This window comes from Podarcis raffonei, chromosome 7 (genome assembly GCF_027172205.1).
Source record: "Podarcis raffonei isolate rPodRaf1 chromosome 7, rPodRaf1.pri, whole genome shotgun sequence".
Classification (NCBI taxonomy): Eukaryota; Metazoa; Chordata; class Lepidosauria; order Squamata; family Lacertidae; genus Podarcis; species Podarcis raffonei.
The window spans coordinates 89647816-89675163 of NC_070608.1; the positions used below are offsets into that span (position 1 = coordinate 89647816).

Sequence of the window (27348 nt, forward strand, 5' to 3'; positions counted from 1 at the left end):
AATTTAGAAGCAGGTGTTTTTATCTAATGAGGTTAGGTTGATTTTCCTTTCCTGGTGTTCTTGATGGCTCTTGTCCACCCTATTACATTTTGTAGCATTTCAACTTAAAATCTCATAGTCTTTTCCTTATTTCAGCATTTGTAGGCAGTCCAGCAGTCCTGTCACTGACCCCTTCTTCGGATACCCTACAGTTACTCCCAGCAGCTCTGTCCCATTATATCATCTACCTAGAAGGGTGGGGTGGTAGCAGAGGTCTCTTTTTAAGGCCCCCTGTACCTCCTTGCTGGCTGATAAAAAAGCAGCATTGGAGTCAAGAGCCTTTGCCCTTCTCTTTTTTTTTTTTTTTTAAATAGATTTTTATTGGTTTTTTCCACACATAATACAAGACAATACAACACAATACGAGACATACAAACATATAAACACGTATAATTTCTTAACCTTTCATTTCTTAAGCCTTCTTTCAGCGACTTCCCCATACCTCCCCTTTCTGCATCCCTGTTATCAATTTTTTCAGCATCCCCTAATTTCAATATAATACTTTCTTTCGATCTTATTTCTCATATCCAATTACTAATTACTGCAATTCTTTTTTGCATTACCCAAGACATTTTAGCATTCATTAATTTTACAACAGTTCTTGAGATAAATTTTAAACTTCTTCCAATCTTCTTCCACCGTCTCTTTCCCTTGGTCACGGATTCTGCCGGTCATCTCAGCCAGTCCCATATAGTCTATTACCTTAGTCTGCCATTCTTCCAGTGTGGGTTGTTCTTGTGTCTTCCAATACTTCGCTAATAGTACTCTTGCTGCTGTTGTGGCGTACATAAAAAACGTCCTATCTTTCCTTGACACCAATTGGCCTACCATGCCCAGGAGAAAGGCTTCTGGTTTCTTCACAAACGTGCATTTAAGCACCTTTTTCATTTCATTATAAATCATTTCCCAGAATACCTTGATCCTTGGGCACGTCCACCAAAGGTGGTAGAAAGTACCTTCAGTTTCCTTACATTTCCAGCATTTATTATCGGGCATGTGATAAATTTTTGCAAGCTTGACTGGGGTCATGTACCACCTGTAAATCATTTTCATAATGTTCTCTCTCAAGGCATTACATGCCGTAAACTTTATACCGGTGGTCCATAACTGTTCCCAGTCAGCAAACATAATGTTATGACCAATATCTTGCGCCCATTTAATCATAGCTGATTTAACCGTCTCATCCTGTGTATTCCATTTCAACAGCAGGTTATACATTCTTGACAAGTTCTTAGTATTGGGTTCCAATAGCTCTGATTCTAATTTTGACCTCTCCACCTGGAAGCCAATTTTCCTGTCCTGTTTGAAGACTTCATTTATCTGATAATAATGAAGCCAGTCTCTTACTTTTGACTTCAGTTTCTCATAGCTCTGCAATTTCACTTTTCCCTCCTCCTGTTCTATAATTTCCCAGTACTTTGGCCATTTGGATTCCATATTAAGTTTTTTCACTTCCTTAGCCTCCATTGGTGACAACCACCTGGGGGTTTTATTTTCCAACAAATCTTTATATCGAGTCCAAACCTTATACAATGCTTTCCTAACAATATGGTTCTTGAAACCTTGATGAATTTTTACCTTGTCGTACCATATATATGCATGCCAGCCAAATCTGTTGTTAAACCCTTCCAAATCCAAAATGTCTGTGTCTTCAAGAAGCAGCCAGCTTTTCAGCCAGCAAAACGCCGCTGATTCATAGTACAACTTTAAGTCCGGCAGGGCAAACCCCCCTCTTTCTTTTGCATCAGTTAGTAGCCTTTGCCCTTCTCTTTCTCTCCCCAGAAAACCACTCTCCTTCCTCTGTTCCTTCCTCTGAGCTCCATGAGCTCTTCTTTAAGAGCAACAGCTGCTCCAGGCCCTGCCATTCTCTAGGCTGGGCCTGCTGAGTGGCAGCAGCTCTGGCTCCTGTAGAGGGTGGTTTGGTGTTTCTTTAACGGGGCAGCCCTTGTAACGGGGCAGATATTCAGTGCATGTCTACACAACCAATCACTAATGTTAACTATCAACACACACACAAATTTCTGAGAACTGTATTTCATATGAGTGCTAAGAATTTTGTTAGAGATCTCTTCCCATTCAACAACAATTCAGAGTTCCCATGGAAGAAGGAAGAATTAAATTAGTATGTCTCCAGTACTGCTGTACCTGAAATACATCTTTTGAAATTACTAGGTATGTAATCATCAAAGAATGTTGTAGAACATATAAAGGAATATTTTTAGGGACACCACTTGACTGATACTAGTCGCTGACATTGGCCACTGGATGTCATGATTGCACTGCAAAAGTATTATCAGAGGAAAAACATGTATCTGGAGTTTTTTAAAAAAAAATCTTAAAAAGAACACACATTTAAATTGTTAACACTTTTATCTTCAGGAATATGTTTCCTTTATTTGGATTCTGTACTGGAATTTTGTGGTTTTCAGGCCAGCAAAGTGAGTCAGCAGCTAAACCTGTTCACAGAATCCAATTTTTAACTCTGCTTAAAACTTTAGAGCAGCTCCAAGCACTAGCATCGTTGTGAGCAACAGCAGTGTCACACCTAGAATCACAAAATCATAGAATTGTAGAGTTGGAAGGGGTCATCCAGTCTAACCCCCTGCAATGCAGGAATCTCGATTAGATCATAGGACAGACCTCTGCTTAAATATCTCCAAGGAAGGAGAGTCCACTGCAGATGTAGCTGTTGAACAGCTCTTCCTGTCAGAAAGTTCTTCCTGATGTTTAGTCTGAATCTCATTTCTTGTAACTTGAATCCATTGGTTTGGGTCCTGGCTTCCAGAGCAGGAGAAAACAAGCTTGCTCCTTCCTCCATGTGACAGCCCTTTAGATATTTGAAGATCATATCTCCTCTCAGACCCCTCTTTTCCAGGCTAAACATACCCAGTTTGCTCAACTGTTCCTCATAAGGCTTGGTTTCCAGACCCTGGATCATCTTGGTCGCCCTCCTCTGCACACATTCTAGCTTGTCATTATCCTTCTTAAATTGTGCCCAGAACTGGACACAGTGTTCCAGGTATGGTTTGAAACTGCTGGAAAGATTAAGGCTTTTACTTCCCTTGATGTGGACACTCGACTTTTGTTGATGAAGCCTAGAATAGCTTTAGCTTATTTTACTGCTGCATGACATTCGTGGTCTACTAAGTCCCCTAAATCCTTTATTAGTGTACTACTGGCAAGCCAGGTGTCCCCCATCTTATATTTGTGTGCTGGTTCTTCCTGCCTAAGTGTAGAACCATACATTTGTCCCTATTGAAATTCATTTTGTTAGTTTGGGCTCAGTTCTCCAAAGCTATTTTAATTTGATATTTATATTGGCTTGCTACAATGGTCAGCTGTCTTTCACAACAATGGCTCATCATTTTCAACAAATTTTCTGTTCTTATAGGAATGAAATTAACTATATCACAAATTGTTTAGTCATGATCTGTGGTGGCAGCTCCATAGAAGTACAATGTATGCCATTCCTTCAAATTTTGGAATATCTGCGTATGGTTGAGACTGTTTCCTTAGTAATGCTGTTAGAAATCATTTAAAGAGTTCTCATCATTTTGTCATCACTTCTTTTTGTTAACTCCTCTTGCAGGTAAAGTATGCACTGAACCACTTTAATCGGAAGTTGTCCTTGGAGCCTAAAGTGTCGGTGAATGCTAGAATTGTAGTAGTTGGGGCATCAAATGTTGGAATCGCCTTCCTAGAAACATTGATTTTTTGGTAAGTATTTAATGTGTGTAGCTTCTTATAATTAGGGAAATCCTGTATGCTTTAATATTTCTCTGGTTTTTTTTCTACATTTGAGTTTCTTCAGCTTTTCTAACTTACTTATGCTACTGTGACCCAAAGCTCTGTGTGCACATTGAGTCTTTTCCCCTTCCCCCTTCACTCCCATGTTGGGGATGTCTCAGGCTGCCTCTAATGTGTATACAACAAATAAGATTGCTGTAGGTACCTAGGTGTTTCCTGCAGCAAGCACTTACAGGGTAGGCAAAATACCCCTTATAGAAAAACATTAGAAATGGGAATATTCAAATAATACCCCTCATTGCTTGCAGGGGGCTTCCTTCCTTCTTCCTTTGCAGAATTTATGCCCTGGGAATACAGAGGTGAGGAGAAGAGTAAGTTGCCAGCTAGAGAATGAGGGATGTATGATGACTATAACAGTTTCCTCCCAGCCAGAATACCAACATGGAACAGATCTGCCTAGTGCATATTGGCATTCTCAAATTAACCCTCCTACCTTTTCCCTCTACTTTCCTTCCCTTTCATGCATAGTCTTTTAAACTGGTTGCTTGAGGAAAGGTCCTGGGTCTTATTTTGACTTGCACAAAGCAAATACTGTAGGTGATTTAGAAATAAATGTGCTTGTCTATTTACGTGTAGAGGGGAGGGTCACCCAAGCTGGGTGTTGTAGACATGTCTGTGTGGTTATTTTAAGAAGCGCATACATTTATCAATAAAAAGATTAGTAAAAAAAAAATAAAAAAAATTAAGAAGCGCATACATCTTCCCCTCCAGATGGGTGGGGTATTAATAATAATTTTTAAAAATGTTTGTGATGGGAAAGCAGTGTAACAGCAGTGTACCCATGGCAAGCGAGTTTGCCTCATAAAGTGTGGACAGTTATGCATGGGGGTTCAGATGGCCCTATATGTAAAGTGAGTCTCTTGTTCTAAGGGTAACTCACAATGTGTTTATTTTAAAGTATTTTAGCCAACATTTCTAGTTTTTGCACTCAAGGTGGTCTACAGCATAAGAGTTTAAGGCTGAATCCTATGTATGCTTGCTTGAACTCAGTATAATTTACTTTTGATTAAACACAAGTAACATGGCAAAACAAATAATTAGAACAATACTTGAAACCATTGTTGTTCATGCCCTCATAACTTCCAAATGAGATTACAGTGGTACCTCGGTTAAGTACTTAATTCGTTCCGGAGGTCCGTTCTTAACCTGAAACTGTTCTTAACCTGAAGCACCACTTTAGCTAATGGGTCCTCCCGCTGCCGCCGCGTTGCCAGAGCACGATTTCTGTTCTCATCCTGAAGCAAAGTTCTTAACCCAAGGTAATATTTCTGGGTTAGCGGAGTCTGTAACCTGAAGCGTATGTAACCTGAAGCATATGTAACCCAAGGTACCACTGTACTGCAATGAGTCTGCCTTTGATGACTTCTCAGGCACTTGAGTTTGTCCAAAAATGTTTTGTTAGATTGTTGACCAAGATGGGTCATACAGAATACATCTCACCAGTTCTTAATTAAACTACTGCCGATCATTTCCAAGCACAATTCAAACTTTTGTTGTTTAGCTTTGAAACCTACACAGTTTGGGAACTAGGGTATTTGAAGGAATGCCTACAGCTACTGAAAATAAAACTGTGGGAGTCTTCAGCAAAAGTATCTCTGTGTTTTTCCTTTTTGTATACATAATTTTAGGTGAGCTTTTCATTCAGACAATTTCCCGTAGTTTGGCCTGCAAACATGCCAAATATGCACTCTTTAAGTCCTTCCAGAACCGAGGCACCATTATTTCTACTACCACTAGCATATATCCTACAACAAACATACAACAAACAAGCATATGTTCCTCAAAAAATGCATTTAGTAATATTTAATAATGCTAATTGTGGAGTTTTCATTGTGGCTTCACCTATTACTTTGTTTATTTTTTGAAATTTGGTGTCTCCGAATTTTGTAAATAAAATCAAACCTCTAAAAATAAACAAATAAAAAATACCACAGCAGCAAAGAAGTATTATGCCACTTAAACAGGCCTGGAAAAATGAAATCAATTTCCCTTATTTAGTCCTTTTGTGGGACAAACTAGATGTGACAAAGGCAGTAATTGCAGACCTACTCACAGTGACACACACCAGAGCAAGACCTGAGCCAAGAAGGTGAACAAACTGGACAGGACAATGTTCTGGGATTTTAAAACTGGCCACAATTTTATTGATTCCAGATATAGGTTGGATTTGGCTTAGGCATTAGGTACCGGTATATATCCCTCACAGACCCGCTGGTGGAGGGCTATCACATGATAGCCTCAAGCCCAGGATTAATGGGTGATCTGCAAGCTGGAGGTCAACACGTATGACCGTCCCAAGCCACTAAAGGAAGCTCTATAGCACATCTACCACATGCCTTGGCTTTCAGACAGAGACTTCCTAGAAGATCCCTCTAACAGTGTAGCATGTTATCGCACAGTTCTGAGGTGAGAGTGATGCACCACTGCAACACACACTCGTTGTTAGACTAGAAGGATTCCACCTTATCCGCCAAAGTTGTGACTGCTGCTGTGGGGAAGGCAAACATGCCAAATGCCAATCTGTTTGGAGGAAAATTCCTTCCTGGTTCTGAAAAGGGCAACCATTACTGAACCACAGCAAAGTCAATGAATGCAGTGCCCTAGAAGGAAAAGGTTAGCACACACAAACCCACAGCATCATTGAATATGTGGCAGGTAGGGAGGGTTGTTTTTCAGCCAACTGCAGTCTCTGGGATTGGGTACAGCCAGCTTTTATCAGGTCCCAAGCCCTGCTCACCTGACCTGGCCAGATTGGCCAGAATTCAAATGAACAGGTGGCGGGAAAGCCTGCCAATCTCCAGCAGCTGGCCTAGGAATTTCCCAAGGGCTGACCACCTGGCCCTGGCATTGCTCCCTGGGGCAGGACTTGGGCACGACAGGCCACAACCACCACCCAGTGTGTGATGAGGGAAGTTGCATCTAACCTTATCTTCCACCTTGCCTCTCTATGCCTTGTGGCTTCTCTCAGCCCAGCTCACTTCCAACTTGGTTATGAGAAAAGTGGGAAAATAAAGAAAAATGAGAAAATGGAAAGCTATTGTGGTATAGCGGTTAGTGTGTCTGACTGGGACCTGGGAGACAAAGGTTCAAATCATCACTCAGCTATGAAGCTCACCAGTTGTGGGAATTAAATGAGGAAAGGGAGACCCATGTATGCCTCCTTGAACTCCAGGGAGGAAAAGGTGGGATATAAATGCAATAAATAAAATAAAGATAAAAGTGCTAACACTAGAGCAACTGAACATAAGGAGGTTTATTTCCCTTTAAAAATTAGTCAACCTGCCTTAGATGTAAGCAAACATGTTAAGAACAAACTTAGAATAGAATCATAGAATCATAGAATTGCAGAGTTGGATCATCTTGTCCACCCAGCAGCCTCCAAGGAAGGAGAGTCCATAACCTCCCAAGGGAGTCCATTCCACTGTGGAACAGCTCTTACTGTCAGAAAGTTTTTCCTGATGTTTATTTAGAATCACCTTCTTTGTAACTTGAATCCACTGGTTTGAGTCCTACCCTCTAGAGCAGGAGAAAACAAGCTTTGTTCCATCTTCCACATGACAGCCCTTGAGATATTTGAAGATGGCTATCCTATCTCCTCTGAGTCTCCTCTTTCTCAGGCTAGACATACCCAACTCCCTCAACAGTTCCTCATAAGATTGTTTTCCAGACCCTTTATTATCTTGGTCTCCCTTCTCCATAGTAAATGGATGTTGATGTGCTCCAACTCTCAGTATCCCTGAACAATGACCATCCCCTTGGCTACCCCTGCTCTATGCCATACATTTTGGCCTTTTAAACTCCACCTTCCCTTTTCCCACACCTTGGTTCATTTAAACCAGGGTAGATGACTTTTTGTTGTCCTTATGTTGGATTCCAACTGACATCAGTGACATCCAGCATGACCCAGTGATGAAGGATGCTGGGAGCTGTGGTGCAATGTAGTACAATGGCTACCACAGGGTAGCCAACCCTATTTTAAATAATATGCATTCCCTCCTGTATTATAATTCTGCTATCCATTTCCATGTCCTTTGATACACAATATTCTTTATGACCAGTCCCAGAGTAGGAATTCCTTGTGAGATTGTAGCACCACATGTACACTATTAAGCTCTGGAATCAGGGTGAAAAGCTTGCACTTTGTGGGTTTTGGTTTTTGCTTTAATCTATTCCCTTTCTTTCCTAGCTCACTGTCCCCTTGATTGTTCACCTTTTTGAAAGATTATTTTAAAGACTGCAGCCTGCTGCCAGAGATAGGTTTTTTGTGTGTGTAGATTTTCATATATATTTTTGCTAAAGGTCAGTGTAAAGCTACTAAAAATACCAAACAGTATTAAAATACCAAATCAGAGCTGTCCAATTATGAATAAAATCAGTACAAAAGCAGTTTCTCAAAATATATCAAGGAAGGAGAAGCTAAGCCATGTATATCCTCTGTATATTTGTGGTTGAAGCTGTACAACACCATTCAGGAAGGTCAAGAGATTGATTTTTTAAAAAAAATTAATTTTTTTAAAAATAGTTTTTCAGTTTAAAGTTTTATGGTCAGTTACCAATAACCAACATAATCTTCCTGATTTCTGATTCTTCTGGTTATTTTTGCCATTTTGGCATAATCCATCAACTTAATCTGCCATTTTTCTCTGGTAGGGAAGATTGAATTATTTTTGGATTATTATATAGTTCATTTTTTCTTTTAATATCTTGCCTATATTTAACTATATTACGAGCCTTATTGTATATGTTATATATGACGTATAAGGTGTGTTTGCGTGAAAGCACAAACACTCAAAGTGTGTCTGGGGGCAGGAGTGCGCATGGAAGCCTCACTCCTAATGCCCTCATATGCATGCTGCTCCCCTTCCTTCTCCAATCATCTCCATGTTGTGTGGGGTAGGTCTGCAAAAGGCTTCTGTTCACAGAAGTAGAACACCTCACATGATCAGGGACCCTAATTTATCAGCATCCCGGATCACATGAAAGGTTCTGTTTGTGTGCAAGTGAAAGCAAGTAGAAGGCCACTGCATAATTTATACAAGGTCATCCCTGCAGTTATGCTGGTCAGCAGGAGCAGTACAAAAGGCACAACTCTTTTGCAAAACAACGACAAGGAGCTAGTGAATATCTCTTTTTCGTTGCATGTCCTGTTTTGGTTCTAACATGAGTTTGGGAGCTACTATGTGAAAAACCTTTAAAATCAATCAAGCATAGAAATCTAGCTTCCCTACATCCTAGTCCAGCAAATTCCCTAGAGTGACTATTTTGACTCAGTATTATCATTGTTAATTACCTACCCTTCACCCTAAGGTCCAGAGCAGGTAACAACATTAAAACATTAAAACACAATATTAAAAACAGTTTAAAAGAACTTAGAATCACAAAAACTGTTGGTTTTAATCTTATATTTTTTGGTAAAAGATAAAATACTAGATATAATACAAAGGAGAATTCCCTGGATGCCTAGATCCAGGTTTGGGGGCAAGTACTCTTTGGTGAGAGAGCTCCAGCAGAAACTTAAAATCACAAAATATGCAGTACACAAAGCATGGAAATATAACCTGTTAGACCTTAAAAATATCCCCTTATAAGTTGCTTCCAAAATTCCCCATTTTCCTTAGCCTTGAAATAATAATAATAATAATAATAATAATAATAATAATAATAATAATAATTTTTTATTTATACCCCGCCCTCCCCAGCCAAGGCCGGGCTCAGAGCGGCTTACAAGCAATAATAAAAACAAGATGAATGATTACAACTTAAAAACAAAAATAAAATACAACATTAAAATAATGGAACATTAAAATATTAAAATGTAGCCTCATCGCAGGAAGGAAAAGAAAAAAGAAAGAGAGGGAGGGAATCAAATTGGCTCCAAGCCAAAGGCCAGGCGGAACAACTCTGTCTTACAGGCCCTGCGGAAAGAGATCAGATCCTGCAGGGCCCTGGTCTCATGAGGCAGAGCGTTCCACCAGGCCGGAGCCAGAGCTGAAAAGGCCCTGGCTCTGGCTGAAGCCAATCTAACTTCCTTAGGGCCTGGGACCACTAGGGTGTTGCTATTTATGGACCTTGAGGCTCTCCGTGGGGCAGACCGGGAGAGGCGGTCCCGTAGGTACGAGGGTCCTAGGCCGTGAAAGAGACCACATGTTTAGTAAGTTAAAAATGGCTTACTTACAAACTCTTCAAAGATCAGATTCATACAGCAGCAAGAAAAGACAAACAGTTTAACTTGGGTTCCAAAACCATACACGTTTCTTAATTATTTGTATAGAAACACAAAGTTGGTTTGCATAAGACACACAGTCGAAGCTTGGAACATCCAGCTTGGATCTCCTTACTGGTAGAGTTTTCCCCTATCATCATTGGTTATTGGCTATAAAATGGAAAACACTAGTGCCTTACTGCATATACCTGCTCATGCAGTAGTGGAAGAGTTTGCACAGTGCTAAAATAGGGACAATCTGTAGCAGTTCTCATGCTTTTGCAAGCTCTTGTTTAAGAGAAATAATATATTTTTATTTAATTTCATGCCTTTCCTATGCAGCATTCTAGTGCAAAGCATAAAATACTGAAGTCTTTCTGTGACGAAAAATATATTATTATATAAAGCAAAACATCCTAAAAGTAAGCAGTTAAAACAGGAGCAGAATATACACTAAAATCAAGATTCTAAATTGGTTTGCTTAACTGAAATCATTTTTACCCCTACCCCACAAGCAGGTGGTATCTCACTAGGTGTAATTCCACGTTCTGGATGTCGTAACCAATAAGGCTCTCTCTTGGGTGTCCACTAGCCACAGGAAAGAGAGCCTCTGAAATGAAACAAAGTTTTCAGATACAATCACATTGCAGGGTGGGAATCTGATATATTCTGGATATTTTAAGATGCACTAATAAAATATGCCTTGTTATAACCACATCTTTATCCTGAGCAGTCACTTTTATAAATCCACACAATGCTGCAGTTTTATAATTCATTCCTGAATTTATGTACACTCCTAGGACCTGGATATTAAGTCCACTCAGCCTTTCTTGATTTTCTTGCAGGAGAGACACATGCTAAAAATAGAATCAATTTTAAACCTAATCTTTAAAAAGGAAGCTATTTCCTCTTCATTATTCTTACTGCCTAATTATTTTGCATAAGCAGTTAGCACAGGAGCAGACAAATATAATTCATTTTCAGGCATGCTAGTTACTGTGATTGGGGCTTTGAAAAGATTTAAAATATAAATGTTTTTAAAAATGCTGGAAAGATATAACCCCCCCTTTTTTTTTACTTTTGTTAAGGTGCTAACATTAGTCACTGCTGTTTTTATAGCAGAAAACTGCAAGCTAGAGCAGCATCTCAGCTTATTACCAGAGCATGGAAATAGGCTAAGGAGCATTCCTTTAAAATGTGTATGTCCCACTGAGATAGAAAATACCTCCTGCATTTCTCACTGGTGCTTCTTTATTTTCAGTAGAGTGGCATAAAGAGGTTTTAGTAGCAAGGTGTTGCCTTAATGGATCTTATAGACATTGTTTTCATTGCCCTCTCATGCTTCTCCAGTTATGGAAGTGGGGCTATGAGGGGCCTTATACATCACAAGCCATGTTCCATTACTGATACAGCTTCTGCATTTCTGGAGAACCAGGGATCACAATTTCAAGGGTGCACTGTAATGTCAGTAGTGAATGTCACATTAATATTTTAATTGCCAGCTTTCCCAATAACCATGGAACTGATGATAGGGGGAAAGTTGTATCTCTCAAAATAAATATCTATATTGCAGGGAAAGATGGTCACTTAAATGTGCACGTACCATTCACAGTGGATAGCACTTCCCTTGCTAATATATAGATACATTACGTAAAAGCACTGATTTTCGGTTTAGAATGAATTCTTATTTCCTTTCCCTTCCTTTGGGGCTGTTTAGCTGTCTAAAAATAGCTTAGAAATTGCATGCTTCTAAAACCTAACTTGTGACAGAATAGCTACAAGTCCTGTTATCTTGTAGCCCAATATTACACAATATCCTGCACAGCTGTCTTGTTTGGCAATAGGTAGCATAATGCTTGCTGTTTAATTAGGCTTTTTATCTTACATTTGTCTGAGAATGTCAGGAGTCTTCCATGTCGCCTGCTGCTAATTAGTTGACTAATTAAATAGTTAGTGCTTACTTGCTGATCACAGGGCTAACATCTAATGAATGTTTTAGTAATTGTTATTGTTTTATGCTATCTGCCTTTTGCCACATGAATTGGCTGAAATATGTGCCCCCTTTCTCCACTGTTTCCCCTTCGTACTGAGGGTAAATTATGCCAAAGCAAAACAATACAATGGTTTGTCATGTGCTCAGTCTTACTGGAGTAGCTTCATTCAGATATTGTCTCTTTTCATGGGACAGAGATAAATAGGGCATGTTCTATCTTGGCTTGTTGTGAAATCACATTTACAGTGGATGGTGTCCATGACAAATGTGCCACAAACCCAGTAGAGAAAGTGCCTTAAATTTGCAACAATCAATTTAACATATGTAGTTATACAGTACATCCAAACATATTTTTTGGGAATTATCTTTAAATATATTCTTTTGCTAGCATAAATTGAATACTTCTAACCTGGGTTTTATTTTCTCTATGCACAGATCTCCACCATGTCTTTCCCTTCATTTCAGTAGAGGGAACAGTTCCTCATATCCATCCCTCAGCAGATATAGAGCAGCCCCACCACTGAAGTAGATGAGGAGACAATTTGCTCAGCATGTGAATCAAATGTGAATCAAAGCACACACAGACATTTGAGTTGGAGACAATATTCAGCTCTGTGTGTTTGTGTGAATGGCAGTGTGCAGAGGCTTCCATACATGAGACAAGACCTAGATGTTCACAGATTCAAAGTGCACATGATACCTGTATTCAGGCCCAAATAATTGTACATGTGTAAAAATGCTCCATATACCATGCCAAATAGGCCACTTTGCACCAGACTGTGGTATGGTAATGGGGGACAAAAACAGCATTGAGATTTACATATATTATCTGACATTCCCCACTAATTTATCTTTCTATCCTGCTTTTCTTCTGCGGACCTCACATCAACATACATAGCATGGCTCTGCAGCCACTGACCAGGACCAGATTTACTCAGTTTGAGCAAGATGATTGCATTATCTGCCTTCAAACCATGTGCTAGAATATTTGCCTTCTAATGGTTAAGATTTACAAGTTAGTGTAATGCTCACAGTGTGTCTGACATTTACTGAAAAACATTTTTTGAATATTGCTGGGAAAAGGTGTGTTTTGGTTCCTTTAAAAAAAAAAGTAACTACCCCATCCATTGGAATCATTAAAAGTACTGATGATCTGACTGATTTGCCATTAATGAAAAACATAGAAAACATCAATCTTTTACAGTTTCTTGTATTTCCAATAGATTGGCAACATGATCCTTTTTATTTTAAAGCCAAGGATGTTGAGTCCTTCTTTTCTAGCTGCCCTCTAAAACCAGGCAATGAAACCCAATACCTTTTACTTATTTCCCTAGATACTCTAATCCCTACTGCTTTACAAGTATCTTTGAGCTGTTCTTCCCATTTTGTAGTCACAGCAACATGAATCTCTGCTGGAATTATTTGCTTCAATGATGCAGGTGCACTTGTTTAATGCTTCATTGGGTTGAGCTCTTAACTTGAAGCTTTGTTTTTTAACCAAAGGGTGCCCAATGCTTGTACAACACATGGCATTCAGCATTCTTAACCTACCTTAAAAGTAGAAGCAATTCTTCTTAGAGATATTTCATAATTTCCCTCATTTTTTTCCAGTGACCAGAAATTTGTTTTTGTTTTATTTGCTTTCAGATGGATAGCAAGGAATATAAACCTAGGATATATGAATCACTATTGTGTCTGTAATGAATTGAGTCCTTAATCAAAATTATTGCATAGATGTAATGCAGTAATTCCCAATTGTGTGCTGTGAAGAACTGTTACTGTGCAACAAGCAAAAAAACCCCAATTATTGGCATGCACACAGCGGGGCTTATTTCTGAGCAAATATGCACAATCTTGTATTGTAAGAGTTTTTGTGATTCGAAATGATCACCAAAAGAGGAGGCTGTCCCCTAGATCTACATGTTTCACTACCCTGACCTTGCTTCTTCCAATCAGCCTCTTTTTGAGGCAGTTAATTCTGCCCATTTTTAGATTGTGTGTGATTGAATGATTTCAATCATAGGAGCCAACTTCTAGGGGCTGTGGGGGCTTCAGCTCCCACAATAAAATATTTGAGGGGGCTGGGCCCCCACAAAGTGGATGGGCATTCCCATTCAAATCATGTGTGTGCACTTCATCATGTGATTGATTATGCAGGGTGGGGCTTACCTGGACCTCCACAATATTTTATTCATGTTGGCACCCCTGATTTCAATCCTTGTGTTTCCAATATTTTGGAAGTGGACCGTCTGACTGGGTTGCCCTAGCCACTCTGGGCAGCTCCCAGCAAAAAATAGTAAAAGCATTCACAGAGTGGGTGCAACTACTGAAAAGGCCCTCTGCCTGGTTCCCTGTAACCTCACCTCTTGAAATGAGGGAACTGTCAGAAGGCCCTTGGAGTTGGATCTCAGTGTCCGGGCTGAACGATGGGGGTGGAGATGCTCCTTCAGGTATACAGGCCCGAAACCATTTAGGACTTTAAAGCTCAGCACCAACACTTTGAATTGTGCTCAGAAACATACTGGGAGCCAGTGCAATTCTTTTAGCATCAGTGTAACAAGGAACTCTGGCTAGTTTAACAGATAAAGGGGGTGCTTCAAATATCTTCTCCATGGTTATGCCAGAGGAGTAGAGGGAAGTGGAAAATACATATTCCAAGTCCTTTTCACCTAATGATAAACTATAACTTAACCATAGTTTAGCACTGTATCCAAATCAGCCCTGCGAAATACGGGAAGAGAGTAGCTGATAGAGATTGGGTTGTCCTAATACTCTTCAGTGAAAGTCTCACCCTATCCATAAACTGCATTACAACATTAGGACCAAGAATACACTGAGCAGTTGGTTCTGCAAATATATGGAAATTATGGTAACAATGTGTGGTTGTTTTTAAGCATCAAAATAGTTTGTGAAAGCCAACTAGATTACTAATGACCACACTGGCAAAGCATATACCTTTAGCTTTTGCATGATTGCATATGAAATGCTGAACAACCAAGAAGAACTCGTAAGTTGGTGGGGAAGTCAATTGCTTACAAGTACGAAACACGAATGTAAGCTAAGTCTCAGCAGTGTTGCCTCAACAAATCTGATTTGCTGTTCCCCCTTTTCCCCCTCATTTAGTCCACATCTGAAATTTAACAACCTAACCTTGATTTCAACTCATGGACTTCCTGGGAAAGAAGAGTCAAATTGTCTACATAACCGGTTTTTATCTAACAGGTTTGTTTAAATCATTTTCAGTAATGTTGGACAGATTGAAATGTAAGCATTCTTTTCAAATTGTGAAATATATATCTGTTATGTGGCTGGTTTGTGTAATGAATGACGGGCAGTTGTCATGTTTGGCTTTCCTACTTTCCTGTGATCCCTGTCATCTGTCCCTACCTGATCACTCCCCAATTTGCCTTTTTTAAATGTTGGGGGTGCCTTTTACAATGTTGTTAGTGTAAAAGTCTGAATGAACTTCTATTCTTCAGGTTTCAGCCCATAACCCCAATGTTCCTAAAATTTAAAACTCACAGACTGGAGGGGAGAAGGATGCCTCTTTCTAGCTTAGGAACACATGCATGTAACTGTTTACACTTGATCATTAAGACATCAAGTGTAGCTCACCATTTCACCTGCTGCAGCTGGTAACCTTAATTTTGAACTGTTGATAGCCTATTATATCAGAACTTGTGGGAAGATTGGAAATTTATAACCAAAAGGAATAATACCTTCTGCTTTTACATCAATTCAGGACAAGTCTTGCTGAGTAAATGACTCCATAAAGTAGTCTTCAGCAATGAGTAAGGGGACAGCTGGTGATCCAGATTTCTGACCCCTGTTCTAGAGGGAGTTCTACAAAAACCAGCAATTCAAGTATTGCCTTCTTTGTGTGAATTCATGATAATGATGGTAGATTGTAATATTTCAGTAACATTTCTATAAGCTTTAAAAATAAATGTGGAAGAAGAAATAATTACTGTTCTTAGAATCAGCTTTCAAACTTGGGGCAGGATCTCCTCACCCAGGCAACTGGGCAGACTGCAGCTTGTGACTCTTCCCAGTGGCAGAAGAGCCTGGTGAAGGGGGTGGAGATGATGGAAATCCCATCTCCAGATTTAAGCCTAGCTGTCTGGGTGAAAGATGCTCCACAGTTACCAAAACATCTGGTGCTACATGACCTTGGTTGAGGATATAATGGGAAATACTCTGTTTCAAAAGTTTTTAACATGGGGGCATTCCAACCAAACATGAATAAATTAACCAGGTTTTCCACAACCCTTCCAACATAAAGGGGAAAGAGAGGGGTTAATTTTTGCCTGTCTAACTGCATCCAGTACCAGCAGAGAATGACCTTGAGTGAGACCTCCTGTAAGAGGGCAGAGATTTTTTTAGGGGGGGAGTGGTCCACTTACCCTCCCATTTGTGATATTCAGTTGGGTGGCCTATTTCTGATTCCCACACCATGTGGAGGCCTCTGGCATCTCTCACAGGTCAGCAATGACTCACAAGGTGTCAGTGAAGTTAACTCTTTATCCAAAGAAACAAAACAGCTCAGGCCTAGTGAGCACAGCAACCCTTCCCAGTAGGTCTTGCCCCAATGAAGCAGTTGCTCCTGCCACCTGACCTGACACATGACCATTATGTCTATGAATAACTTTGCATCTCCATTCACGAGAGCTATCAGCCTATATGATTTGGCTTTCATAGGATCTCCCTGGTTTCAGAAGTAGTATCAGTTTTGAAAAACACCATGTTTGTGGTGCTTCCACCACCTCTAGGATTGAATTGACTTGTCGGACATAGACACAATAATGGCCATTCAAAGGGGACACTACATTGGTGAGAAGAAGCTTTTTTAAAAAGCATTTCACAGTGAGCTTGCCCCATGGCTGACTAAATTGTACATTCTTTTTAAAGGTCCAAAGATTTAGTTAAACATGCTTTAGTCACTGCATTGGTAAGAGGTCCAGGGTCAAAGTTCCCATTCTTCTGCCCCAGTGTGGTTGGGCTGATATCCTAGAATATTTCATTGTTTTATATTTATATATATATATATATATATATATATATAAAATTTTAGTTTTCGGTTTTTCAAAGATTTACAAACATACAAATTGCAAAAACACAAATCACATATATTTCTAATACACATAAATTTGTCTTCCCTCCTCCTCCCCTTTTGTGGTTGCTTTTTAGCTTTAATTTTTACACTGCATTATCTACATTACTCCATCTCTAAGTTGTTCTTTAGTTTCTCTTAAAAATATGTTTAGCTGCTTGTTTTACATTTACCCTGCTAAGGAACTTATTTGCATATATGAATTTTCCAATTATTCCACAATTTCCCCCCAATCTTTAATATTTTCTTCTTCTTCTTGGTTTCTTATTACACCTGTTACAATGATGGCTTTGTTGTATTTTAGGTTTCTAACATTCCATAGCACTCTGCAAATTGAATCTTTGAGCCCATAGTGTTCAAAGAGAATTACCACATCTCTTGGAACTTCATCAGTTCTGCTTCTGCCTCTTGGAACCCAATGGGATCTTTTCATGCCATTGGTGGCAGTGGCGTGGTGCTGGTGTGGGGCTGCCATGCAAGGAACTTCTGGGCACACCACAGCCCTCTCTGTTTCTCGGCCAGCCCAGTGGCGAAGCTCCTTGCCGGCCATGAGGCAAAGGAGGCGTAGCCGCCCCGGAGGCCCTGCCTGGCACAGCTTCCCTCTCTGGGCTCTCTTCTAGAGAAGGGTGCCTGTTGTGTGGGCACAACCAGCACCCCCCACCCTCTGCAATGGCACAACAGCCCTCTCTCTCCCTGGAGCTGCTGCACCAGGCCTGTTTCCCTTTCCCTCAGGTGAAATCCCCAATGGAGAATGAATCACGAGCAACAGTGGATTTTTCTTTTTGGAAAACAGGTTGCAAACAAACTTTATTAAAACAGATGTAAACAATGAGTTTTGGTTCTTCTTCTTCCACAGACATGTAACAAACAGTGCTGTTGCTTTTTATTAAAACATATACAGTACTGTTTCAAGTTATAGGCTGTATGCTGTTCAGGCTTAAGGTTACTTTCTTTTACACATCTTCCATAGGTCAGACTTCTCCACTCACACTTCAGGAACGTAGGATTTTAACTGGACTGTTTCCCTACAGGCCCCCAAATCCTCCTTGGCCTCAGAACCACTATTGCCCTTTCCTGTCAGAGTATTCCTCTGAGGACCCATTTCCTGCAAAGCAGCGTGTGGGACTGTGTCTTGTCTATTTTAACCGGGTTCTGAGAGCATCTCCTGGGAGTTCTCGCTCTCCTCACCTCCTGACAGAACCCCCCTCACAGACCCAGGAATCTCGCCCTCCACTCCGCCTCCCTTGGAACTCGGGCCGGTTAACTGTTTGCTGGCAGGGGGAGAAACACTCGGGGACTCAACATACTTTTCCATCACACCCTCCCCCACACTTTGCCCCTGATATGTTTAAATTTTAATATTTTAATGTTTCAATATTTTAATGTTGTATTTTAATGTTGTTTTTAAGTTGTAATCATTCAACTTGTTTTTATTATTGCTTGTAAGCCGCTCTGAGCCCGGCCTTGGCTGGGGAGGGCGGGGTATAAATAAAAATTATTATTATTATTATTATTATTATTATTATTATTATTATTATTATTATTAAATTCAGGGTGAATATCCAGTCATTAATTGAGCCATGTCGGCCCCTTCCTGGTTCTCCTATAGGCCTCCTAAGTGGGGGGGGGGTTACCCTTCTTTCACTGTCTGATTGTTCCTCCAGTTTAATAACTAGTCATTAAACTCGTCGTTTCATCAGTGTGAGCATTTCTGCTTGCCAGACCAAACAGTCTCCTCTTTCCTACCCCTGCATATTGGCCTGGGCTCTCCTATCACTCCCCAAGCTGATACAGGGGTTGGGGATGGAGCCCCATTGTGCTAGTGAAATTCATTGCACTTGTTTCCGCTGCCTGACTAGTTGAATCCAGCCCATAATGTCCCTACCTCAAGGAATTTACAGTTTAACATAGTTGCAATGTAAATTAGCATCTCCACACTTTATTGTTGAATTGTCCTACTACTGATCATAGTTGAACCAAAGTATGATTCAAACTTCATATGTATTTTAATATCCTATTGTTACATTCACAGTATTTTATAATGTGATCTAATAGAACGGGTTATTGTTTTACTTGTTTGTTTCAAGTTCTTTATACTGAATAATTTCTCATTGTGGACTTCAGTAAACTTCTGTAAGATAGAGCACTTGATGCACTCTGAGACTTTAACCAGCTCACCAAGTATACAATTCATGCTTGCAGTCAACTAATAAAAAATCACATGTTCTTTTTTCACAGCCATTGTTTTAATGAGAATGACTACGCACTGATGTCACTTAGTTCATGGATTAATGTTGTGGTTGGAAAAATGACTGGCATAGACAGAGCTGCAAAACATGTACTGGTTTCCAATGGGAGAAAAGTGCCTTATGACCATCTCATTCTCTGTGCTGGCCAGCAGTATCAGGTGAAGATGGAAACTGAATGAATGAAAACCCACAAATGTAGAGAAATCAAAGAGCACAGAGAAAGTGACTTCTTTGCAACAATGGAAAATTTGCAATTCTTTAATGCACCAAACTTAATACAGAATTTTGCTTAAAAACAAGTAAAAAATAAATTTCAGAAGTTGGGGATGCAATCCCATGCACTTCCACTTAAGTGTAAGTCTCACTAAACTCAGTGAGACTTAAATCTCAACAAATATGCATTGGATCGGACTACATAAGTCCGCTAGTGGAGATCACGAAGGGCACAATCCTGTTCTCTTTCACAGGCCCTGCTGAAATGAATCAGAACTATAAAACAGCTCTTCTTGATATCAGTAAGGATATTTGGTCTGAGTAATGGGTGACTTTAATTACCCTCACATGCTCCATTCACTACAAAGTAGTGGGAGACTCCACTTTCTACATTACTCCATGGAGAGAATTACCCACTTATTCCTATTCTCTGGTTCCTGTTCCTTAACCAATTTCTGATCCATAGCAGGACCTCTCCTCTTATTCAATGACTGCTATGCTTCTCAGAAGTCTTTGGTGTAGTACTTTGTCAAAAGCTTCTTGAAAATCTAAGTACTGTACATAGTGTCAACTAGATCACCTCTATAATGTTTGTTAACATTCTCAAAGAATTAAAAAATATTAGGGAAACCAAAATTGCCCCTGCAGAAGTCATGCTGGTTCTACTTCAGCAAGACTTGCTCTTCTGTATGCTTGGTAAGTCTATCAATCTTTGAGTTCTTTAAGAACTCTTGAGTGGATGCCATCTAGACTCAGTGCAATGCCAGTTTTTAATTTGTCAATAAGACTTAGAACTTCCATCTGTTGCCATCAATATTTGCCTCAGTTCCTCAGAATCCCTGTGAAAGTTAGTTGAGGCTCAGGGATCTGAACTATTTTACTTAACTTTTACTTAACAAAATTAACATACCATTTAGGATAGGGGAGTGAGACAGGGATGCATTTTGGCCCCTACTTTGTTCAGTTTGTTTCTGAATGACTTAGCGGGAAGGTTAATGGACCCTGATGGCCATCTTCCAAAAATAGGGATGAGAAAGACCCCTCTCGTTGTATGCGGATGACACGGCCATCCTCTCCCAAACCAGACCTGGCCTGCACTACCAACTAAGGAAATTCTCAGACTACTGTTCTGGTAATGGGTTATCCATCAATTATGAAAAATCAAAAGTCCTGGTGGAGAAGAGATTCTCCCCGAGTAAATGAGTACTGGATGGTCACAAACTAGAGCAGACCAAATTCTTCCGGTACCTAGGTCTTCTATCCCATCATTCCAAGTCCTGGAAACATCATTGGCAGACCGCCTATCAAAAGGCGGAGGTAAGCCAACTGGCTATACTTCGATTCTTTTATACAAGGGGAGGCCATTATGTTTCATCAGCCATTAAGGTATTTAATGCAAAATCTGTCTCTCAACTCCTCTACGCCTCAAACATCTGGTTCAATGGCTCATTCTCCAGGTTTGATGTCTTCCAGGCAAAGTTTCTCCGGTCCCTCCTACAAGTTCCAAATTGTGTTCCAAATGCAATACTATTTTTAAAAACAGGTGAATGTCCTCTATCAACTAAAGCATGGTGGGCTGCCCTGAGATACTGGCTCAAGATCTCAGTCTTTGGCCTAGGGAAGGGGTTACTTCCATACCTAAACAACAAGGAGTTTACCAGCTTTATGGATGAAAATTATGGTTAGAAAAGCCACTTCGATTAGTATGCCACCTTCTCTCCTGTACCATCTGGGCTATGATACTGCCCTTGAATCTCTGAGGCAAAGGCTCTGGGACATATCACATAGTGATCTCCGATCTCAATCTCATGTTATCTGTGGCCCATTAGCAGTAGGAATTCACTATGGGTTCGAGTTTCAGATACCTGCATATTTTAGAAATTTGTCTGTACCAACATATCAGTGTCTTTTCACCAAAGCCAGATTAAATATATTCCCATCAGAAGTGTTAAACGGCAAACTGAGAAGTATCCCTTATCAAAATAGGATCTATGTATGCTCTCAGGACGTTGACTGCATGAGGGATATTTTATTGCATTGCGGACAATATGATCAAGCTTGGGAACTATTGATTAAACCACTATTGGCAAATTGAAGCCTATTATATCAAATATCTTCTGGACGACAAGTCCAATGATATCACAGTGGCCGTGGCAAAGTTTCTTTCAGTAGTCATACAAATCAAAGATCAACATAACATGATTAAACAAATTGTGTGTGTGTGTGTGTGTGTGTGTATACACACCCTTCATATCACTGCCTTGCTGTGGCGAAGGGGCTTGAATAACTCAGAGATGCTATGAGCTATGCCGTGCAGGGCCACCGAAGATGGACAGGTCATAGTGGAGAGTTTTGACCAAACGTGATCCACCTGGAGCAGGAACCGGCAAGCCACTCCAGTATCCCTGCCAAGAAAACTCCATGGACAAAGACAACAGGCATATAAAAGTTATGACGCTGGAAGATGAGCCCCTCAGGTCGGAAGGCGTCCAACATGCTGCTGAGGAAGAGCGGAGGACAAGCACAAGTAGATTCAGAGCTGATGCCGAAAGGTTGCTCAGTTGCGCATATGCCTGGAAGCGAAAGGAAAGTCCAAAGCTGTAAAGAAAAATATGCACAGGAACGTGGAATGTACGAACCATTAACGTTGGTAAGTTGGATGTGGTCAAAAATGAGATGGCAAGAATTAATATTGATATCCTGGGCATCAGTGAACTAAAATGGACGGGAATGGGCGAATTCAGTTCGGATGACCATCATATCTACTACTGTGGGCAAGAATCCCGTAAAAGGAATGGAGTGGCCCTCATAGTCAACAAAAGAGTGGCGAAAGCTGTACTGGGATGCAATCTCAAAAATGATAGAATGATCTCGATACAAATCCAAGGCAGACCTTTTAACATCACAGTAATCCAAGTTTATGCACCAACTACTGGTGCTGAAGAAACTGAAATTGACCAATTCTATGAAGACTTACAAATGACGCCAAAGAAGGATGTTCTTCTCATTATAGGGGATTGGAATGCTAAAGTAGGGAATCAAGAGATAAAAGGAACAGCTGGCAAGTTTGGCCTTGGAGTTCAAAACGAAGCAGGGCAAAGGCTAATAGAGTTCTGCCAAGAGAACAAGCTGGTCATCACAAACATTCTTTTCCAACAACACAAGAGATGACTCTACACATGGACATCACCAGATGGGCAGCATCGAAATCAGATTGATTATATTCTCTGCAGCCAAAGATGGAGAAGCTCTATACAGTCAGCAAAAACAAGACCTGGAGCTGACTGTGGCTCAGATCATCAGCTTCTTATAGCAAAATTCAAGCTTAAACTGAAGAAAGTAGGCCGTTAACTGGGCCGTTAAGATACAATCTAAATCAAATCCCTTATGAATACACAGTGGAAGTGAGGAACAGATTTAAGGATTTAGATTTGGTGGACAGAGTGCCTGAAGAACTATGGGCGGAGGCTCGTAACATTATACAGGAGGCAGCAACGAAAACCATCCCAATAAAAAGGAAATGCAAGAAAGCAAAGTGGCTGTCCAACAAGGCCTTACAAATAGTGGGGGGGAGAAGGCAAGCAAAATGCGAGGGAGATAGTGAAAGATACAGGAAATTGAATGCAGATTTCCAAAAAATAGCAAGGAGAGACAAGAAGGCCTTCTTAAAGGAGCAATGCAAAGAAATAGAGGAAAACAACAGAATGGGAAGAACCAGAGATCTGTTCAAGAAAATTGGAGATATGAAAGGAACATTTCGTACAAAGATTACCATAATAAAGGACAAAAGTGGTAAGGACCTAACAGAAGCAGAAGACATCAAGAAGAGGTGGCAAGAATACATAGAGGAACTATACCAGAAAGATATGGATGTCTCGTACACCCCAGGATGTCTTGTACACCCCAGGTAGTGCGGTTGCTGACCTTGAGCCAGACATCCTGGAGAGTGAAGTCAAATGGGCCTTAGAAAGCACTGCTAATAACAAGGCCAGTGGAAGTGATGGTATTCCAGCTGAACTATTTAAAATTTTAAAAGATGATGCTGTTAAGGTGCTACACTCAATATGCCAGCAAGTTTGGTAAATTCAGCAGTGGCCAGAGGATTGGAGAAGATCAGTCTACATCCCAATTCCAAAGAAGGGCAGTGCCAATGAATGTTCCAACTACCGCACAATTGCACTCATTTCACACACTAGCAAGGTTATGCTTAAAATTCTACAAGGCAGGCTCAAGCAGTATGTGGACCGAGAACTCCCAGAAGTGCAAGCTGGATTTAGAAGAGGCAGAGGAACCAGAGACCAAATTGCAAACATGCGCTGGATTATGGAGAAAGCTAGAGAGTTCCAGAAAGACATCTATTTCTGCTTCATTGACTATGCAAAAGCCTTTGACTGTGTCGACCACAGCAAACTATGGCAAGTTCTTAAAGAAATGGGAGTGCCTGATCACCTCATCTGTCTCCTGAGAAATCTCTATGTGGGACAAGAAGCTACAGTTAGAACTGGATATGGAACAACTGATTGGTTCAAAATTGGGAAAGGAGTACGACAAGGCTGTATATTGTCTCCCTGTTTATTTAACTTATATGCAGAATTCATCATGCGAAAGGCTGGGCTGGATGAATCCCAAGCCGGAATTAAGATCGCCGGAAGAAATATCAACAACCTCAGATATGCAGATGACACAACCTTGATGGCAGAAAATGAGGAGGAATTAAAGAACCTTTTAATGAGGGTGAAAGAGGAGAGCGCAAAATATGGTCTGAAGCTCAACATCAAAAAAACGAAGATCATGGCCACTGGGCCCATCACCTCCTGGCAAATAGAAGGGGAAGAAATGGAGGCAGTGAGAGATTTTACTTTCTTGGGCTCCATGATCACTGCAGATGGTGACAGCAGCCACGAAATTAAAAGATGCCTGCTTCTTGGGAGAAAAGCAATGACAAACCTAGACAGCATCCTAAAAAGCAGAGACATCACCTTGCCAACAAAGGTCCGTATACTTAAAGCTATGGTTTTCCCAGTAGTGATGTATGGAAGTGAGAGCTGGACCATAAAGAAGGCTGATCACCGAAGAATGGATGCTTTTGAATTATGGTGCTGGAGGAGACTCTTGAGAGTCCCATGGACTGCAAGAAGATCAAATGCATCCATTCTGAAGGAAATCAGCCCTGAGTGGTCACTGGAAGGACAGATTGTGAAGCTGAGGCTCCAATACTTTGGCCACCATATGAGAAGAGAAGACTCCCTGGAAAAGGCCCAGATGCTGGGAAATATTGAGGGCACAAGGAGAAGGGGATGACAGAGGACAAGATGGTTGGACAGTGTCCTCAAAGCTACAAACATGAGTCTGACCAAACTGCGGGAGGCAGTGGAAGACAGGAGTGCCTGGCGTGCTCTGGTCCATGGGGTCACGAAGAGTTGGACACGACTAAACGACTAAACAACAACAACAAATACACACACACACACATACCATTTAATTGTTGAAAACCCCAAAAAAACCTCAAAGTGGTTTGTTGTCACGGTGATAGATCTCCAATTATGGGAGCTTGTCCACACACAGAGTAGCACTTGTGCTATACAATTGCTAAAGATGGGACTAATAAACTGAGGGCTTAATCCAGACAAGATGGAGATTTGGATGTAGTGAAGTTTTACATCCTCTGAAAGACCAGGTTTGGAGCAGGGGAGATAGATTCCTCCTAGATCCCTCTGTCAGGTAAACTTCTACAGGTGAGTGTCCAAGTGGTACAAATGGTTCAAGGTGTCTTTTACTAAACTTCAGCTGGCTCTCTAACTGCAGTTTTTCCAAAATAAACCTGATCTTGACTGACCTCCATTTGTCCAGGTTATATTACTGCAATGCACTATATGGGGTGTCTATGAAAGCTGTTTGGGAACTTCAGTTATTATTATAATAATTTATTATTTATACCCTGCCCATCTGGCTGGGTTTCCCCAGCTACTCTGGGCGGCTCCCAACAGAATATTAAAAACATGATAAAACATTAAACATTAAAAACCTCCCTAAGCAGGGCTGCCTTCAGATGTGTTCCAAAAGTCAGATAGTTGTTTATGTCTTTGATATCTGATGGGAGGGCATTCCACAGTTAGTGCAGAATACAGCTGCTGCTAGATTACTGTCTGGCTCCCATAAATTTTGCTTTATCTTACCATATCTTAAAGTGGCAGCCATTGCAGTTCTTTATTTTCCCACACAATTTGAAGTGTTGTTTTTGACTGTTAAAGCCCTAATTTACCCGGAAATGGAATGTCTTAAGAACTACCTGCTTCCTTGTGGTACTGCACATATCTGAAGATGGAGGCCCTTACTCCCACAGTGGTGGCATCCAGACCGTATTTTCAATGTTTCAGAGCAAATTAGAAATACAAGTAGCTTCCCCACACTTTTGGTGACTTTGTTGTGTGCACCCGCTGCTGGAGTCATTACTTTTTCCTAGCTAATGTATTGTGATAGAAAAGTACACTACAATTTTTTAAAATAAATCCATGAGGAAACTGATGTAATCAAACAATAATACTGCAATTTTTATTCATCTGTTAATACAGGCCCCATGTCCTACTGGTGCAGATATCAAAAAATTGTTCACCAACAGGGAGGTCTCAACAAACTATAGGCAAAGATATACAGGAGTAGTGCCTTCCAACCTTTTTGCTATTTCTGACGATGAAGATGCCTTAATAGCAATGAAGTATTTAAAAGACAAAGTTGTTAATACCTCAGGTAAGGAGGATAGGGGCTGTTGATGCGTTTTTTGGCTGAGTGTATCTCCATTTTCAGCATATAATTATAGCCTAATTAATCCTTGCAAAATGCTTCATCTGCCATTATTTGTTTTAGGCATTAATTTGCAACTTCATGTCAGTTTGGGAGGCCATCATACTTTTTTGCTTGAAACAATCCATAATTTGTTTGGAAATATCTATAATTATTTCATGAAATAAGCAGAGTCTGGCCTTAATCATTAATTAACAAATTAGATAATTTCATTGGTAAATGTGTTTTGCAGTTATTTACAACATTTTTAAATTAAAATATGCTGGAAAGAATATGAGATCTGAAGCACAGCAGATTCATTGGACTTTGAGCTTTCTGCATGTTCTGTACAAGTATGCCAACGCTGTGTGCCACTGGTACCATGCGCATTATGTTAATATAGACACACATTTGCCCCTTCATCAAGATGCATAGATGTGCTTTAAGAGACTGTTTTCACATTTAAACCTGTTTCTGCCAACTCCTATGCCAATCCACATAGAATTCCATCATTATACATATGCAGGGGGGTGTCGTGCAGTTTTCTACATTGTGAGCAAACAGATCTTCTCAGTTGTTGTAATAGAATGGGGTATTAAATTACCTGCCCTTCACCAGCAGGTCCCAGGGTGGGTTACAACCATTTTAAATTCATTATTAAAAACAGTTACAGCTAATTACAGTCACATGAATAGGGTGGGTCCTGAAAACACATATCTCAGGTATCAAAGGCCAGGGTAAAAAAAGTACATCTTCAGCATTCACTGAAAACTCTACAGTTAAGTTGTCATGTGTTCCTCTGTGGGGAGGGAATTTCACAACTCAGGGGCTGCTGTAGATAATGCATTTTCCACCAAACCTCTGAGAGTGGTGGAACTATCAAGAGGCTGATCTTAACCCCTGCTGATCTTAACACCCAATAGGGTCTGTAGGGAAGGAGGGTGATCTCTCAGAT

General features: G+C 40.4%; 1 protein-coding gene across 7 annotated transcripts in view; it reads left to right on the top strand.

Annotated features, from left to right (window-relative positions):
• CFAP61 (cilia and flagella associated protein 61) overlaps positions 1-27348 on the top strand; it is a 123458-nt gene that overhangs the window by 62446 nt on the left and 33664 nt on the right. For 6 of the 7 annotated variants that reach the window (XM_053394886.1, XM_053394888.1, XM_053394890.1 and 3 more), the window contains 4 exons: positions 3629-3756; positions 15165-15263; positions 19390-19558; positions 26186-26360. In XM_053394886.1, the coding sequence (XP_053250861.1) occupies positions 3629-3756; positions 15165-15263; positions 19390-19558; positions 26186-26360 (571 nt within the window). The remainder of the gene's footprint in view (positions 1-3628; positions 3757-15164; positions 15264-19389; positions 19559-26185; positions 26361-27348) is intronic. The other variant, XM_053394887.1, reaches the window with a different exon arrangement.